The sequence below is a fragment of the Typopeltis vanoorti genome, chromosome 2, assembly GCF_054136105.1.
Source record: "Typopeltis vanoorti isolate ZY-2024b chromosome 2, IOZ_Tvanoo_1.0, whole genome shotgun sequence".
NCBI lineage: Eukaryota > Metazoa > Arthropoda > Arachnida > Uropygi > Thelyphonidae > Typopeltis > Typopeltis vanoorti.
Genome location: NC_143550.1, coordinates 40,897,734 through 40,917,223, shown reverse-complemented (window position 1 = coordinate 40,917,223; position 19,490 = coordinate 40,897,734). Strand labels below are relative to the sequence as shown.

Below are 19,490 nucleotides of genomic sequence, written 5' to 3'. Positions count from 1 at the left end.
GTACGGTCATCAGCAAAGCTACGGATAGGATTGGAAGTCTGTGAGAGCAGGTCATTTATGTACAAGAGGAAGAGAGTGGGTGAAAGAACAGAACCCTGAAGTACTGCAATGGTGAAATTTGAGGAAAGTAAGCTGTTCACCATGACACATAGTGAGTGACCAGTGAGAAAGTTGACAATTCTGTTGCAAAGTGAGGAAGGTTGGAAATTTGGTGAGGAGGCTCTTGTGCCCAACCTGATCAAATGCCTTTGAAATGTCGAGGGCAACCACGTGAGTTCGTCCAATTTCTCCATGGCCTGAGTCTATAGGTGGGGTGGTAAAAGAAAGATTCTGCCACTTACGATAAATCGTGAGTGGCAGAATCCATACTGCTGGTCAATGATTAGTTGGTATGTCTCTAGATGGTTCAAGAGTTCATTGTTGATGATCTTCTCTATAATTTTTGAGAGAATAGAGGTGAGAGTAATTGGATGGTAATGCGTTGGCTGACTTTTATAACCTTTCTTTGGGATGGGCTGGATGTGGACCTGTTTCCATGTTGTAGGTAGATGCCAGTCGAATAGGATAGATTGAAGAGGCAATACAAGATTGGTGTTAATTCTGGGGCACAATTTTTAACACAGTAGGTGGGATACCATCAGGATCTGATGCCTTGTGTTCAGGTTATTAAGGATTCTTTGGATTTCTTTTTGTGAGAAGACTATGGGAGATGTGAAGGGAGCTTCTTGGTGGAGTGGAGGAAACTCAGTCCAGGTCATCAGTGCAGGAATTGGAAGAGAAGAGTGACGTCAGGAAGTTCGCTTTGTCTTTAGGTGAACAGTACCATTGGGATGTGTGAGTAGTAGAAACCTGGGTGGGCAAATGTTGAGTCCAATGGCCTTAGCAAGGGATCAGAAGGAGTGACTGCCATTTGGGCAGGAGATGAGTTTGCAGCATTTGGCCCTTTCAAAGTCTGACTTGGACTTGGCAACAATTTTTTTTGCAACTGTTGTGAGCTGGAGTTTTGGTCTTGAGCCAATTGTAGTAAGTAGGTTTTTTTCTTTTACAGCATTGGCACACATTTTTGAGAAACAAGGCTTGGATGGTGGCTGAGTATTTGGAATGGAATAAGGGATGGAAGCCTTCATTCCTGTGAGGATGATTTCTGTTATTCGGTCTGAGCGGGTGTTTGGATCAGAAGAACTGAAGTAGTAGCTAGACCATGGGAAAGAGGAATAGAAGTCATAGAGGTCCTCCCAATTGGCACCCTTGTAAGGGGGAAGAATGCAATTGTGCCAAAAAACACGAGACTGTGAACAGATGGGTGAAGGTTTTGGTCCGAGTTACCAAGAGGAGAACCGTCAACCACAGTATACCTCGAAGGGGAACTTGTTAAGAAGAGATCAAGTGAAGGGGGTTGGAGGGGGGGGTCAAGTATTCTGGTAGGAAGGCTGATGATCTGATATAGGTCACTGCTGATGGCAAACACCTCAGCATCCCTGTCCACTTGATTGGTGAAACTGGAGAAGGGGAGCCAATATGAGTTGTGGACATTGAAGTCCCCAAGAAGGATGACCTCACTGTTGGGGTATTTCAACTGCAGAAAGAGATAGTTGAAGAGGTCAGAGTGGTTGACGTTGTCTAGAGAGTAATAGAGAGAGCATAGGAAAAGGGCAGGTTGATTTTGTAGAGAAATTTTGAGCCAAAGCAGATCAAACACTGAGGATTCAAGAATTTGCAGTCTCTAGCATGATATGATGGTTCTGACAAATGCACAAGTGCTGCCATTGTGGCAGAAACAGCTGTGTAATGTGTAGTTTGAGTAGTCGAAGTTGCTAGTTGGGTTTCAGATAGGAACAGTAGGGTGCACATCACGTATATTGCTGTTTGGGCCATGGATGCTGGTGAAGTGGAAATGGAAACTTTTTTTTTTGGTAAGAATTAGTGTTGGTGGGTTCTTTGGCTGAAATGCTGTTTTTTATGATTTTTTGGCTGGATTATTTTGTAATTTTTTTTTTTTAAACTTTAGAATTAATTTTATATTTTTAATATGACAGCTTTTAAACTCTTGAGTTAGCTTGCTACAATTTAGATATGTTATAAAGGACAGATCACAGCTGTAAATTTAAAGTTTCATGTAGTTTCTCACCTAGAGTACTGATAAATCATTTTATAAACTTCTATGTGTGGATCGATACCAATATTAAAGATTAATGTTAATCGTGCTTGTTAATGTCCAAAATACAAATGGACTTAGCACACTGAAACTATTGAAATTTTCCACTGCCCAGAATAGTATCCCAGCATCTTTTTATGAAGGTTAGTCTGTAAAGCTATAGCACCTATTTTAATTTCCATTTATCAAACCATAAAGCTTTATGAGTAATATCCTCATAGGATACTTCAGAAATGTAAAAGAAAATAGCTTACAAATTACAGATTACAAAAGAATGAGGCTTGCAAATTAATAATAATAATAAAAGTTTTGTTCTAGCCAAAAGAAATTATTAATGATTTGAAAACTTACTACTTAAACCAACCTAATAAATCCTAAAAAATTCACGAATTAAATTCTCCTCTCTCTCTCACCCAGTACTTATAGTACAGGCAGTTCCACATACAAATCTATCAAACAAATAGCAAGATCATTCCTCTTCTTTTCTAAAAAGTTCTATTAATTTCAAAACCATTTAAAAAAAACTTCATTCTCAGAAAATCAGACATCATGATGATTAGTTTTGATGTTATTCTCCGTTTACTAATATACTACTAAAAAAGACCTGCTATCAGATTAAGTCACATTTCTCTCACCATCATTCATGATAGTTATTTTACATGAACAACTCTCTTGAGTTATGTAAATCTTAAAAATATCTAAATTTGAAATACATTCATTATTTTGTAGAAATCTTGAATCATCATACAATATTAGTCTATATCTCCTGCAAAGAACCTTTATTTATGGCTTTCCAACTGAAGGTGAGTTAGCTAGTCTCATTTGGAGGCATCAGACTCTTCCCTCCTGGAAACTTGGGTTTTTCATCCTATGAAACAGGTCAGCTAGAAGAACACATGCAATTTACAGACACAGCACACAAAGCAGACAGGATTAACCACCCATTCATAAGCAGAAATCAAGTTCCAAGGATAGCAAGTTATTTGGCTGCGATAGACAATTGGGCCCAACATGAAAAGAAGATGGGATGGAATATCTTGTTCATCCAAAAGGTATACAGCAGAAAATTAGAATTATTTATTTATTTATTCATTTATTTTCGTTACTAACACAATCAAATGTGCTTAAAGGTCAAAGCTGTATAACTGAGAGGAGACCTCCACATAGCCTTTAAAGGAATGCAGAGAACCGACCATGGCTTCTCGCCTAATGTCCAATCCTCACCTTCTCGTGGTGCACCCTGTTAGGTATCTACCTGAATACTGAACGAACAAGGATGGGCTGGCAATTTGGGATTTAGCTGACCAAATTGTATTCTTATTGGCTTAAACCACAATATTAAATGATGGTACAACATGATAAAATTTCATGCTGGCTGGGGCGTCGCCTGGTTAAACAAGGCCCCCGTTGTTTTCGCCAGGAACCAGGGCGAACAGCGAAAAGTCAGCTACTGGAACAAATCCTAAAACACATCCCAACTCAATATCACCAGAATTGAAGATCGGTACTATCAACATAAGAAGCCTGAATGGCAAAGAATTGGAACTAGCTGAGGAATTAGATAAGTACCAGATCGACATAATAGGGGTGATTGAAACAAAAAAGACCAAAACTGGTGAGCTCTTTCTGAGCAATAAATACAAAATGTTATATTCAGGCAATGACAATCAAGGAAAAGAAGGAGTAGCCATAGTATTCAACACTAAATAAGAGGCTAATCTTCTTGAATGGCAGGCAATTTCAAGTAGAGTGATGTGGACAAATATCAGAATGGGGAGCTGGAGAAGGAGACTTATTTGTGCCTATGATCCAACAGAAGGTTCTACTAAGATAGAAGTGGAAGAATTTTTTGAGGCTTTAGAAAATGCAACTGACACAATGAAAAAGGAAAAGTTGGTCCTTGTTGGTGATCTAAATAGCAGAATAGGAAATGATTGTCAGACATACAAAAATATTTTGGAAAAATTTGGAGAAAAGAGCAAAACTAATAATAATGGCAAATATCTGTTTGATTTCTGCTCAGGGCATGAACTGATTATTACTAACACCATGTTACAACATAAAAATGTGCACAAATTCACATGGAGAGAAGAGGCAAAGTATAAGAAAAGTCTCATTGACTATATTATTGCTGATATAGATGTCGAAGGGTCTCGAATCTGTGGGCATATGCCCACAGATTCGAGACCCTTCGACACTCCTGCGCATATCAACAGAAGGAGAATCCATTCCGATAATAGGGTAATCAATCCGTATTGTGGGATGAGTTGTTTATTATTACACGTCAGAAAATTAACTTCTCTTTCATGATCACTGTAGTTAACTATGTTGCTTGTATAACAGTTGGAAAATTTTACCTATAAAGGAAATGATTTCACGTGTTGGCGACCAATTCGTATGTTCTTCATTTCTTTCTCCCCTTCAGCATGAATCAACTATTCTTAGCAAGTGTCCAAGCGAAGATCTCTTAAGCATACTATAGTGATGTTTTCTCTCTGTTGCAGGACACCAGAATGTACAGAGGATTTGAAATTGTAAGTGATCACCATTTAGTCTTAAGCAGGATAAAATTGAATTTCATATTGAAAAGAATAACATGTAAGAAAGTTTTAAAGCAAATAAAAGTTGAGCAGCTCTCAGATATGAACTGTAGACTAAAATATACAAACATTATTCAAGAAAAAATGAAAGAGTTTGAGAACAGGAATCAAACCTTGGAGAGTCAGTGGTAAGCTCTGAAGAAAACATTGATTGATTCTGCCAGAGAGGCATGTAGTGAGGTTGTCTGCAAGGATAGAAAAATCAGAACTCCCTGGTGGACACAGGAAGTTAAAGAGACAGTGAAGGAAAAGAAGAAAGCATATCAAAAGTTCCTGACAAATAAGTCAGCTTGTGCTCTTAGAGAATACAGAGACAAATGTAAGAAAACTAAACACTGTGTAAAACTAGCTAAACAAAAGTCATGGGAAGACTTTGGTAAGAACATAGAAAATAAATATCAAGAAGGTGGCAAGATATTCTGGAGGTTGTTGAAGCTCAGAAATGGAGGAAAGAGTGCTGTAAAAGAAATTAGAGACGATAAAGGTGATATGAAAACTGGAGAAAAAGATATCCTTGAAGTATGGAGTAATTACTTCGAAAAATGCCTAAATGAAACTAGCAGTGATGACAGCACAGTGATAAAAAACACTGCCCAGGCATGCAATCAGGAATACATATCCATGCTTGAAGAAGAAAAAGCCATCAAAAGTCTGAAATGTGGAAAGGCAGCTGGAGTAGATGATATTAGACCAGAAATGCTCAAGTATGGAGGTATAAAAGTTTTACAGTAGCTACACTGAATAGTTCAGAGGGTCTGGAGAGAAGGACGAATTCCAGATGATTGGAGTAGAGCTCTCATATTACCCATATATAAAAAGGGAAATAAAACTGATTGTGAGAATTACAGAGGTATTTCTTTACTGAGTGTTTCTGGTGAGATTTATGCCAGTATACTTGAGAAAAGGTTGAGAAGAATTGGGGAAGAGAAGCTTGGTGAAGAACAAGCCGGATTCAGGCCAAATAGAGGCTGTCAGGATCAGATCTTCACTTTATGACAAATAGTTGAGAAATCAGGTTAATATAACAAAGATCTGTATTTAAGTTTTGTCGATCTGGAAAAGGCATATGACAAGGTGCCAAGAGGGGAAGCTAGTCAATACGCTAAAATTATATGGTGTCCATGGGGTGTTATATCTAGCAATACTTAGTATTTATTTGAGTTGTAAGTCAGCAGTTAGAATTGAAGTACAGGGAGATGATTTAATGTTAAATCTGGTGTCAGACAAGGATGTACATTATCACCTCTGTTATTCAAGTTAGCAAAACTATGGCTTTCTTCTTCTTCTATTAAAAGTTCCTTTATTATAAAGGCAGCTATCCCACAACAGAACATAGAAGCACTGATATTTAATATTATTATAATTTTTTTTTTTTTTTTTTTGATCCTGCTGTTATTCATAATCATGTGGTACCTCAATTTAATGCAGTAAGTGGAAGAAGCATCATCTTCTTCCAGTCAGTTGAAGAGCTGTAGTTATTTTCTCCTCTCTCTTCTTTTTTTTTGGTTTAATTTTTTTAAAATCCATCTTAGATTAGAACTTCTGAGTGGCACCAGGTTAAGTTTTTTGCTGTTTTTTTTTTTTTATTTCAGCAACATGAATAAAAACAGATTTCTCAATACTATTTCCTGAAGTCCCAATTAAAACAACTTAACAGCACAATACATATAAAAAAACTACCCACTCTAGAAATCACAAAATATTTGCATGAATATGATAACATACACTATGTCAAAATAAGTATGTGGTTATCCAGTTTTTGAATGAGACACTGACTGCATTATTCCTGTTATCATATGTGGGCATGCTACCAAAAAGAGATATCCATAGAATTGGCCTTATATGTTGAATACAGTAACTGGCAGATGGCGAACTTCGACTATGAAAGAGATGTTATCATACAATGCACACATTAGGTTGCCAAATTCTGGTAGGTAGGCTTATATGTTGGTTACTCATAACTATTGTTTTTCAGGAAATAATACATAACAAAATATTAATTATAATAACTTTCATTAATTTTGGCAATGTTACATTGCCATCATCAGGGATCACAAGAATGGTGATATGAGGATGAAGAAAGTCAACAAAATTCGGGCCTAGAGTTCTAAATTTATCCCCATAATGGGCTAGATTGAGTGGTCTTGGCCACTGGGCTGAGAGGCAGTCTCATGTACCTGAATTTGTTGAGGTTTGGAAATTTTCTTAGGGCTGAGGCAGATTTGAGGAGTAGCCTCTCATATTTATATTTGCTGTGGTGTAATGGCCTTCTAGCATATCCTGTGGTAGGTGTCCAAAGCATGGTCAACAATTCCTGAGTGACTGTAATGGTGGAACTGGATGTAGTCCTTATGTTCAGAAATTCTGATATTGGCTGTCCTGCCTGTTTGGCCATAGTAGGACAGTTTGCAACTGCAAGGGATATGGTAGACACCTGGTAAGTTTAGGGAATGTGGCTGGTCTTTGGTAGAGCAGATGAGGGATGTCAATTTTTTATGTGGTCTGTAAATGGTTGTAAGGTTGTATTTCCTGAGGATTTTTGTTAATTTTTTGGAGGTACCTGGGATATGGAATGGTGATAGATTTTGAGTAATCTCTGCTCTGAAGGGGGGAGGGGTTGCAGTTACAAGGTTTTAATATTTTTGGATTTTTTGCAAATTGTAGACATTGGCTAAGAAAGTGCTGAGAACATAGTCACTGCTATCAGAACTGATTAATGTTGCTCAGTTATATAGGGTTTTTATAATCCCATATTGTTGGGAAAGGATGGTGTTGTTAAATTGTGAATGAAACCATGTTGTGTAAATTATTTTTTCATTCACATTTAACATTGCTTATTATATATTAATCATGATTTATATAAAATTATTTATTATTCCTTAATTAAGAATTAGTATTTAATTATTTATTCTATTCTTAACCTACTGTTAATATATTAAATAATGATATGTGTAAAATTTATGGTAACTAAATATATATGATGTAACGTAAAGTGTTATTTTATATTTAACTGTATACGTAATCAAAAAGTTGAAGAAGTAGTTTAAATGTTATGTTGTTCTTATTTGTGAAATATTTAATGTTATGTAATCACTCATGTAGCAGTAATAGAGCATACATTACATTGGCGAAATGTTTACGTTTAGTCTGTTGTCATGGAGACGCACGCGTAAACATCCACGAGTGAAGAGAGCGTGGCGTTCGAACGTAAGGTGGGAGTGAAGGTCAGATAGATAGAGAGAGATAGGGAGAAAGCAGAAAGAGTAGGGAGAATATAGATAAGACAGGGAAGGGAGAAGAATTATTATTAAGGAGTGAGGAGAGAGTTTTGCGGAACCAGAACCTATAAGTAGTGAAACATAAAGTTTAATGTTATAAGCGTAATCTGCTGTTGTTATGAAGAAAGGTTGATGCCGTAATCAGATAAAAGGAAACTGGACAGTCAATGCGAAAATTCTGATTAGTTCCAGTTAATCTGGATTACAATTAAATTCTATGTTGCCCTAGGAAAAGGTTATATTGATTACTTGGAGAAAAGTGAACAGGAAAAGATATTAGTACCTAATTACCAGTTGTTTGGAATAGTGAAGTGCGACTTACAGTAATACAGTTTGAACTATGGAGAATATTTGTTATGTGTGTTCCGCTAATGTTAATTAAGTTAATTCATAAGTGCTCTCTCAATAATTTGATGTATTGAAGAATTTGTCTGGTAAGAGTAGTTGTATAAGTTTCTCTATTCTAGCATTAACTGTAATATATCTCCGATGCTCAAGATCCGGGAATATATTTGCTTTGAATATAGCTTACGTAGTTTATTGCCTGCTGTGAATATAAACATTGAGCTGATAGATTTGTGAAGACTGATTAAATGTGAAATTGTTATATTAACTTGAGATAAGAAGATTTGTGTTTGTGAGACTGTGAATAGTATATGAAAGTTAGAACATTGAATTAGTATCAGTGACCTAAGAAGATGTGTTAAGTTAATTGTATAGTTCCATTTTAAAATAGAGTTCTTGTACTGTATTTGTTAACCATATCATATATTAAATGTTTTATTTTGTTGATCTAAATATTGTGTTTGCCTGAATTCCTTATTATTGCACCGTTCATAAATATTCGAATCTTGCGGGAATCCCAAGTAAAAATGATAATAGATGATTCGGCCTAATGAGATGACTGTTGACTTAATTTAGAACTGATCCTACTATTTATATAGACTAATCTAAGAATAGGGTGGCGCAGTATAAATATAAATTTCCCTACTTTTGGATCGGTGATCACTTCGCAATTGGTTATTTTAATTATAAAAGTGACTTGAAACTAGATGGTGAGTTAGAACACGACAGGAAGAAAGCCGTCGCGACAAATGGCGCAGCCGACAAGATGTGATTTAATTGATAAAAAGTAATTTAACAGCTGTAAATTAACAGATTTAATTTAACTTGGTAATAATAATTGTGAAATTGCTCCCTGAAAATTTAAAAGGTAAATTGAATAGATCACAATGAACTGGTTGTAATCAGAAATCAGGCAAAGATAAAGTTTTTTTTTGAATTTGTCAAATTTTGATCTAAATATTGTGTTTGCCTGAATTCCTTATTATTGCACCGTTCATAAATATTCGAATCTTGCGGGAACCCCAAGTAAAAATGATAATAGATGATTCGGCCTAATGAGATGACTGTTGACTTAATTTAGAACTGATCCTACTATTTATATAGACTAATCTAAGAATAGGGTGGCGCAGTATAAATATAAATTTCCCTACTTTTGGATCGGTGATCACTTCGCAATTGGTTATTTTAATTATAAAAGTGACTTGAAACTAGATGGTGAGTTAGAACACGACAGGAAGAAAGCCGTCGCGACAAAGAAATTTGGAGATAGAAAGGACTATCTCCAAAGTATAAGATATAAGTTAAGGAATAGTATTGCCAAACTTAGACAACCTGTAAAAATTACTACTCTTTCAAATCCAAACTTCGTAGCGTATGAAAAGGTTCGAGCTAGAATATACCTACCAGAATTTGGACTGTATGTGTGGCAAGACCTACTTGTTGTCCCCACTACTTCCAATCTAGATTCTCACATTATCTTGGGAACAAACTTCCTAGCAAGATATAAATTTTCTTGTGACTTTTCTAAGGAGGAAATAACCCTGATGAACAAAAGGAGATGTACTAGAAGAAATGAAATTCATAATTATGATAAGTCCAAGTATCAAACAAAACAGCTTAGATTGCCACTTGAATCAGGACCATCCACTGAAGAAAAATCAGCTGTGAATCAATCATCTAATAGAGATAGTGGTGATAACTCTCATGTAGACATTCAATCTGATACTCCTCTTCTTACTGATGAGCAAAAAGTAGTAGTGACAAAACCCAAATCAGAAGTTACCACTAATAGTAAACTAAAGGTTGAAGTCAATTTTGGTAAAATGTCTAATCTATATCATAGAACAAACCACCAAGTTGTGGGACAACAAAAACTTAACTCTAATAATGGAGAACGTGAATTTAATTCAAAGAAGAGAATCCTATACTACAAACTTAGAAGACATACAGAAATTGATGATAATAGTAATAAGAGAATTGTTGATAATGTGAAAGAGAATAAAGGCACAAATCATAATAAGGAACCAAGTTTCAGTAAAACTTGGTATTACTTGAGAAATCGAAAAGGAAATATGTAATCCAGTTTTTTTTAAAGGAGCCTAGTGTAAAAAGAAAAATTTTTCTTATAATAAAAATTTTTCAAAGAAAGGGTGAGCCTATGTTAAATTGTGAATGAAGCTATGTTATGTAATTTATTATTTTTTTATTCACATTTAACATTGCTTATTAAATATTAATCATGACTTATATAAAATTATTTATTAGTCCTTAATTGAGAATTACTAATTAAATATTTAATTAAAACCTGATCTACTATTAATTTATGAAATAATAAAATGTATAGAATTCTGTATAACCAAATATATATGATGTAACGTAAAGTGTTATTTTATATTTAACTGTATACGTAATCGAAAGGTTGATGAAGTAGCTTAAATATTATGTTGTTCTTATTTGTAAAATATTTAATGTTATGTAATCACAAATGTAGTAGTAACAGAGCATACATTACATTAGCGAAATGTTTACGTTTAGTCTGTTGTCATGGAGACGCACGCGTAAACATCCACGAGTGAAGAGAGCGTGGCGTTCGAACGTAAGGTGGGAGTGAAGGTCAGATAGATAGAGAGAGATAGGGAGAAAGCAGAAAGAGTAGGGAGAATATAGATAAGACAGGGAAGGGAGAAGAATTATTATTAAGGAGTGAGGAGAGAGTTTTGCGGAACCAGAACCTATAAGTAGTGAAACATAAAGTTTAATGTTATAAGCGTAATCTGCTGTTGTTATGAAGAAAGGTTGATGCCGTAATCAGATAAAAGGAAACTGGACAGTCAATGCGAAAATTCTGATTAGTTCCAGTTAATCTGGATTACAATTAAATTCTATGTTGCCCTAGGAAAAGGTTATATTGATTACTTGGAGAAAAGTGAACAGGAAAAGATATTAGTACCTAATTACCAGTTGTTTGGAATAGTGAAGTGCGACTTACAGTAATACAGTTTGAACTATGGAGAATATTTGTTATGTGTGTTCCGCTAATGTTAATTAAGTTAATTCATAAGTGCTCTCTCAATAATTTGATGTATTGAAGAATTTGTCTGGTAAGAGTAGTTGTATAAGTTTCTCTATTCTAGCATTAACTGTAATATATCTCCGATGCTCAAGATCCGGGAATATATTTGCTTTGAATATAGCTTACGTAGTTTATTGCCTGCTGTGAATATAAACATTGAGCTGATAGATTTGTGAAGACTGATTAAATGTGAAATTGTTATATTAACTTGATAAGAAGATTTGTGTTTGTGAGACTGTGAATAGTATATGAAAGTTAGAACATTGAATTAGTATCAGTGACCTAAGAAGATGTGTTAAGTTAATTGTATAGTTCCATTTTAAAATAGAGTTCTTGTACTGTATTTGTTAACCATATCATATATTAAATGTTTTATTTTGTTGATCTAAAAAAAAAAAAAAAAAAAAAAAAAAAAAAAAAAAAAAAAAAAAAATTTTGTCGCGACGGCTTTCTTCCTGTCGTGTTCTAACTCACCATCTAGTTTCAAGTCACTTTTATAATTAAAATAACCAATTGCGAAGTGATCACCGATCCAAAAGTAGGGAAATTTATATTTATACTGCGCCACCCTATTCTTAGATTAGTCTATATAAATAGTAGGATCAGTTCTAAATTAAGTCAACAGTCATCTCATTAGGCCGAATCATCTATTATCATTTTTACTTGGGGTTCCCGCAAGATTCGAATATTTATGAACGGTGCAATAATAAGGAATTCAGGCAAACACAATATTTAGATCAACAAAATAAAACATTTAATATATGATATGGTTAACAAATACAGTACAAGAACTCTATTTTAAAATGGAACTATACAATTAACTTAACACATCTTCTTAGGTCACTGATACTAATTCAATGTTCTAACTTTCATATACTATTCACAGTCTCACAAACACAAATCTTCTTATCTCAAGTTAATATAACAATTTCACATTTAATCAGTCTTCACAAATCTATCAGCTCAATGTTTATATTCACAGCAGGCAATAAACTACGTAAGCTATATTCAAAGCAAATATATTCCCGGATCTTGAGCATCGGAGATATATTACAGTTAATGCTAGAATAGAGAAACTTATACGACTACTCTTACCAGACAAATTCTTCAATACATCAAATTATTGAGAGAGCACTTATGAATTAACTTAATTAACATTAGCGGAACACACATAACAAATATTCTCCATAGTTCAAACTGTATTACTGTAAGTCGCACTTCACTATTCCAAACAACTGGTAATTAGGTACTAATATCTTTTCCTGTTCACTTTTCTCCAAGTAATCAATATAACCTTTTCCTAGGGCAACATAGAATTTAATTGTAATCCAGATTAACTGGAACTAATCAGAATTTTCGCATTGACTGTCCAGTTTCCTTTTATCTGATTACGGCATCAACCTTTCTTCATAACAACAGCAGATTACGCTTATAACATTAAACTTTATGTTTCACTACTTATAGGTTCTGGTTCCGCAAAACTCTCTCCTCACTCCTTAATAATAATTCTTCTCCCTTCCCTGTCTTATCTATATTCTCCCTACTCTTTCTGCTTTCTCCCTATCTCTCTCTATCTATCTGACCTTCACTCCCACCTTACGTTCGAACGCCACGCTCTCTTCACTCGTGGATGTTTACGCGTGCGTCTCCATGACAACAGACTAAACGTAAACATTTCGCTAATGTAATGTATGCTCTGTTACTACTACATTTGTGATTACATAACATTAAATATTTTACAAATAAGAACAACATAATATTTAAGCTACTTCATCAACCTTTCGATTACGTATACAGTTAAATATAAAATAACACTTTACGTTACATCATATATATTTGGTTATACAGAATTCTATACATTTTATTATTTCATAAATTAATAGTAGATCAGGTTTTAATTAAATATTTAATTAGTAATTCTCAATTAAGGACTAATAAATAATTTTATATAAGTCATGATTAATATTTAATAAGCAATGTTAAATGTGAATAAAAAAAAAATAAATTACATAACATAGCTTCATTCACAATTTAACAGTGGGACAAGTGAGGAGACAAGCTTACCCGTGTATTTGGTTTAGTAATTGCACTTTGGTAATTACTATTCTGTTGTTGTTTTTAATTTCTTGCAGAGCTTCAAATTCTTTTCATTTGTGTTGGTGCCACCTCTGACAAAAAATGCACAGAAAGCTAATATCAAAGGATGCTTAGAAGGGAAGTACAGAAAGCTCACCACTTATGTGAAATCAATCAACAAGGAGTGCAATTTACTAGTAAGTTGCACTCCTTCTCAATCTTGGTTTCTAGAGAAGGACACATGCACAATAAACCAAACAATAGAAATAAACAACTGAACCTATGCTTGTGGTCCACAAAACACTAAAAATCTATGACACAAAGCAAAAATCAAGCTACTTTTTTTTTAATGAAATAGACAGATAAGTGTGAAGTGGCAAGCTTGGGAGATGTTATATATCCAAGTGCACCATTCTAAATGTGAAGATGGATGATAAAGGTGCTTTTCCTGGAATTGCTTTCTAGAGCCTTTACTTGGAATTGTTAGAGCAGAGTTTCTCAAACTTTTCCTAGGTCGGGAATACTTCACAAATCCTGAAATTTTAAAGGAACACTTGGTTAGAGTCGAGTATCATCGGTTATGTATTCAATGTAAAGCTAAGTGCACACTATCGCCAAAGACAGATATCTCCATACTTCACTCACGCTTGGAGGTGTTGACAACTGTGGGCAGCTGAGTCAAGGCCAGCACACGCTGGCCTTAATAGCATAATCCACATGCAAAGTGAAGAGCACCTGATTTTCAAACATGTTTGAACTTGTCACAGCATTTAACACCATTTCCAGGCTGATATCAATTTTGATCATTTTTCATGGAACACTTATTCACTTTCCGCAGAACATAATTTGGGAAACTCTGGCTTAGAGCATTAAGTGTAATTCCAGAAAGGATGAATGCCAAGGGATGTGCAATGTTTTCTACATGTGAAAGTTTTAATGGAACAAAGTGGCCTGCCAGTGTCCTGATTTCAACACAAGAGAACACCTAAAGTACCTTTGGGGCATACATAGGGTACATAAGGTACAGAACAGTGCATCTAACAATGGTACATGAATTTGTGATCGTGCCATGTTGAACAAAAAATGGTCCAAATGCACAACTCATCACAAACTGGTGGAGAATATATCTGGAAAGGTGAAATATGATCTGAAATAAGGGCTCACAGATCACTGGAGGTGTATGCAATTTAAGGTTTCTTGAAATAGTCCTCGCACAATATTTATTTCAACATAGTATACCCTCCATTTTTAAAATGGAAGCTAAAGATTATACTTACCAATGAAGTCTTTCTGGACATCAGTCCACATTGCATTCAACTCAGCCAACTGGCTCATTATATCCTAAAAATATATTAAAAGTAATATGAAAAGTCCAAATTACCAAATAATACCAGCACTAGAATTTTTTGTTTTTAATTGTGAGAAAAGTTTTTAATCACACAGAACATAGAACAGACCAATGATATATGTTAAAATAAATTTCTCGTAATGAATATTTTTCATTCTAATAGTATCTAAATACAGCATTAAATTACAGCCATTAACATATTAATTGCCACTTTCTTTCAAATGATTCTTTCATGAAGTAGTTTTAACAGATTAGAGGATATGGAAACCTTAAGGAAAGCAAATTAGCAATCCAAGTCTATACTAGACACTACCGATTGGAGGAATATATGAATATTCAGTAAAGCATTGTTAACAAATATTTGCTTACGTAGATATTATCATATTAACCTAAATGCTAAGGTTTTCCTTCATAAGAAGACATTATGACTAAACTGAGATTATTTAAATGATTGATTTAATAAACTATTTTAAATTTGTTCTCCCATGAAAAAGAAATAAAATAAAATAACGCATGCTCACAGTATCACACATCCACAAAGATACTGATAAGCTGATAACTATGTTTACATAGTAAAACAATGGAGGTAGTGTGGGATAGAAATGAACAAGACAAAATATATGAATGGGTGCTGATAACTAGAATCATGCCTATAAAGAAGACTGAACAGCTAAATAGACCAATCTTATGAATACAAAGAGAATCATCATTAAGGATAATTTCAGCTGTGGGAGGAGAAAGCATCCAGGTCAGGGAAAAATAATTTATAAAATTACTCAGAGATAACCATCTTAAACAGCATCCGATGGAAGACACATGTAGCACAAGAACACTGCATCATGTGATAGTGCTGGTAATCTATATAAATAAAGTTGAAATGATATCAGTTTGTTCATGCATCATACAAAAAAGCTGAACTGATATCTTGAAATTTTGGGGATATGCTTAGTGTAATCTTGGGTATGTCTTAGGCAACTGGTTACGTGATCCACCATTTTGACATATTTGATCTGATGTTTCTGATACTGCAAATAAATCTAGCTTCATTTTATGAACACACCATACTGACTTCCGAGAATGATCAGGAACAATTGATCTATGCATAATACTAAGAAGATATGAATCACAGGAAATGACCTAAAATTAGGATGATGCAATTGACTACATAGCAGAATTTTCAAATTTTGTGATGCTCTTGTGATATTGGAGATAAAATTAGCTTCAAAATCATGTCGCCAATCATCTGTTGTGAGAAACTTGAGAGCACCAACTTTGTGCAACAATACTTGGTTACACATAAAAGCTCTCCGTATGAACATTATAGAAGTGATGATACTGAATGGCTCAGGAGAGGGCGAGTCTTTTGTTTCATCTACTGCATCCCAACAATTCCAATCAACTATGCTTTTGAATTTAAATATCTAGAGTTTGAGGTCAGAGTATCCCTCATGATGACCATTGACAAGTCACAAAGCAAAGCAAAGATCTTCACATATGTGCTCTGGAGGAGGGAAAATACTTAATGTAATTTATAAAAAGGCTTTGGCTATAACATAAAGAAATATTTTGTTTATTAATTAGTCCATATTATTGTAAACTCTCATTGTTCAAAGAATGAGTATTTCAGCTAGTCTGCCTATAAATGAGCTGACTTATGACTCTGATGAGAGTGATCATACAATTTTGATAAGGGAAGTGATAATGCATGTGAGAGATCTGACTATGAAGTGATATACAGGGAATTTACATACTGAGTAGGCAGCACAAAGTAGTGCCTCAGTACTTGAAATGACATCTTAGAGAAATCAATAGCATATAGGAAGTATTCAATAGATGTTTGCAAGAAGCAATATTTGACTGCATTTCCAGATGAAAGAGAAAAAAACAAATCACACGGGAGTGGAAGAATATCCTTGGCAAATGTGTATAATGAAGTGGATTGTCATCTGGTGGATGACAGATCTACTAGAAATAGCCAATTTTGCTTCAATAAGATATACATTCCAGGTATGCTAGAGGTATTAAAACTATTGCTGGAGCTTGATTCAAATGCACCAGTCTGATTGGCAGGAGATATCAGCATAGGTGCTGAAGAAACATGCAAAAAAATAGTAATGCCCCTAATTTGGTTGCTCAACTTCAGTGTTAAAGCATATGATTCTTAATGAGTGGAAGGAGAGCAAGATAATCTGATCTATAAAGGTTGAGCAAAAAACTGATGCAAATTATAGACTTATCTTTGGTGTAGTGATCAAGATTTTGGAGATGATTAGGAGTCACATCCAGAGGTGGAAAGATAGAACCAGGTTTCTCTATATAGAACAGCATGTTAAATTTTATTAAAGGCAGGACTTGCTTTACCAACCTGCTATGTTCTATAACAGAGTGCCACCATAGTTACATAAGGGAAATGAATATACAACTATCTTGCCATGGCATGTGACAGCATTCTACATTCAAGGTTGTTATAAAAACTGAAATGGATATATCTGCATACACAACAAACTTTTGAGATAGATAGGCTGACTGAGAGGTATTCAGAAAGTAATGTATAGAGGTGCTAATTCTAACAGAAAGAAGGTGGCCACTGGATTCTGTATTTGGCTATTGTTCAACTTTGCATTAATGATACTTGGAATGGACTAAAGGGTGATATCCAGTTGTTTTCTGATGATAAGTTGGGGCAAGTGCTAAGAGACATCTGATACAGAATTCCTATAGGTTGACTTGAAAAGACTAAAATGAGTGTCAGTTTAATATTTCTAAATATAAGATTATATACATAATGGACAAAAGACACTGCAAGCAGAGTAGCATATTAATGGAAACTTGCTACAAGTAGTCAATGAAGCTAGAGACTTGGAGATTGTAACAGACACTGAGTAAAAGTTCAGAGACCACACTGCCAAGGTGGTTAAAGCCATTGAATCAGGTAACTATACTGCTGAAGAGAACACTAACTTGTAAGGAAAAAATTTTCTTGATAAGGTGGTGCTGTGAACAGATATCTTCATCAGAGTTCTGAGGAGAAAGACTGGATTTCACTGCGAGATCGCCATCCTGCCTATTGGAGCCCTGAAGTGGCTTGAAAAAGTTCCGTGTTTGGTCTCTGAAGTAGGGTTTCTACGTAAAAAAAAAATATAAAATTAATAATTAAAAAAAAAAAAAATTAGCTTACCTATGGTATGAATGTACTACAGATTTACAAAAAATTCTTTTGTGGGCTGGAGCCATATGTAAAAAATGACCAGTATGTTAATGCCCATGAGCAGATAGAGAGAATGTGGTGTTCAGAGTTAGAAGAATAAGTATCCCTCTAACTTTGGAACTTATTCAATTCTTATAAGAATAAGCATTGCATATATCAGAATGAGGAATTGGACAATGAGACCAATTTGTGCATATGGTCCTACAGAAAGTCCTACTAAGAAAAAAAGTGAAGAAAGTTTTCAAGGCATTAAAGAAGGCAGCAGACAGAAAGAAAAAGGAAAGTTGGTCATTGTTGGAGATCTATGCAGCAGAGAAAGAAATGATCACCAGAGACAGAAATGTTTTGGAAAATTTGGAGAAAAGAGCAAAGCTAATGATAATGGTAAAAACCTGCTGGATTTCTGTTCAGGACATGGATTAGTCATCACTAATACTGTTCTAAATGTGCATAAATTCACAAAGAAATAAAAGTCTCATTGACTATGCTATTGTTGATAGTGATACCTTTTTTTTTTTTCAGGTAAAAAAGAGTATACAGAAGATTTGAAATAGGAAGTGTTCACTATCAATAATAGCATAGTGATAGCAGTATAGCACAGCAAAATAAAACTGAATATAATACAGAAAAGAAACATGTAAGAAATTTTACAAAGAATCAAAGTTGAGCAGCTTTCAGAGGTAAACTGTACACACAAATATTATTCAAGAAAAAAGGAAAGACTAAAAACAAGAACCAAACCATAGAGATTCAGTGGCAGGACTTTTGAAAAAAAAACATTGATTTAGCCAAAGAGGCATATGGTAAGATTGTTTGTAGAGACAAAAAATCAGAACTCTATGGTGGAGTTCTGATTTTCTCTGAGTCTACTTTTTTTTTCTGAGTACATTCTGAGTAAGTCGGAATGTACTCAGAGAATAGAATACAGAGAAAACTGCAAGAAAGTGAAGCACTGCATTAAAGTAGCTAAACTAAAGTCATGGTAAGACCTAATAAGAACATAGAAATAAATATCAGGAAGGTGGCATATTATTCTGGAGGAGACTGAAAAAGCTTGGAATTGGAGGAAAGAGGACTATTAAAGGAATCAAAAATAACTCTGAAAGACTGATAAATGGAACAAGTAGTAACAGCATGGTGAAAGAGTTATATATATACACATTTGGCAGTTATATATTTGACCAGAAATGCTAATATGAAGGTATAAAAATTTTAGTGGCTCCGAAGATGATTTTCACAAAATTAACTAACTCTGAACATAAAATTCAGTAAAATAAGAACTGGAAAATACATAACTGCAAAATAAATGATATAACCTACCTGAATTGCTCTATTTTCATCACTTGCTGCCCATTTCACCATATCTTGTGCAGCTGAAATTAAATGTGAAATACTTTTACAACAATG

General features: G+C 34.4%; 1 protein-coding gene across 5 annotated transcripts in view; it reads right to left on the bottom strand.

The window, feature by feature from the left end:
• LOC150108954 (uncharacterized) overlaps positions 1-19,490 on the bottom strand; it is a 243,700-nt gene that overhangs the window by 96,103 nt on the left and 128,107 nt on the right. For all 5 annotated transcript variants that reach the window (XM_090404513.1, XM_090404522.1, XM_090404504.1 and 2 more), the window contains 2 exons: positions 19,404-19,456; positions 14,805-14,868 (listed from right to left, as the gene is read on the bottom strand). In XM_090404513.1, the coding sequence (XP_090260639.1) occupies positions 14,805-14,868; positions 19,404-19,456 (117 nt within the window). The remainder of the gene's footprint in view (positions 1-14,804; positions 14,869-19,403; positions 19,457-19,490) is intronic.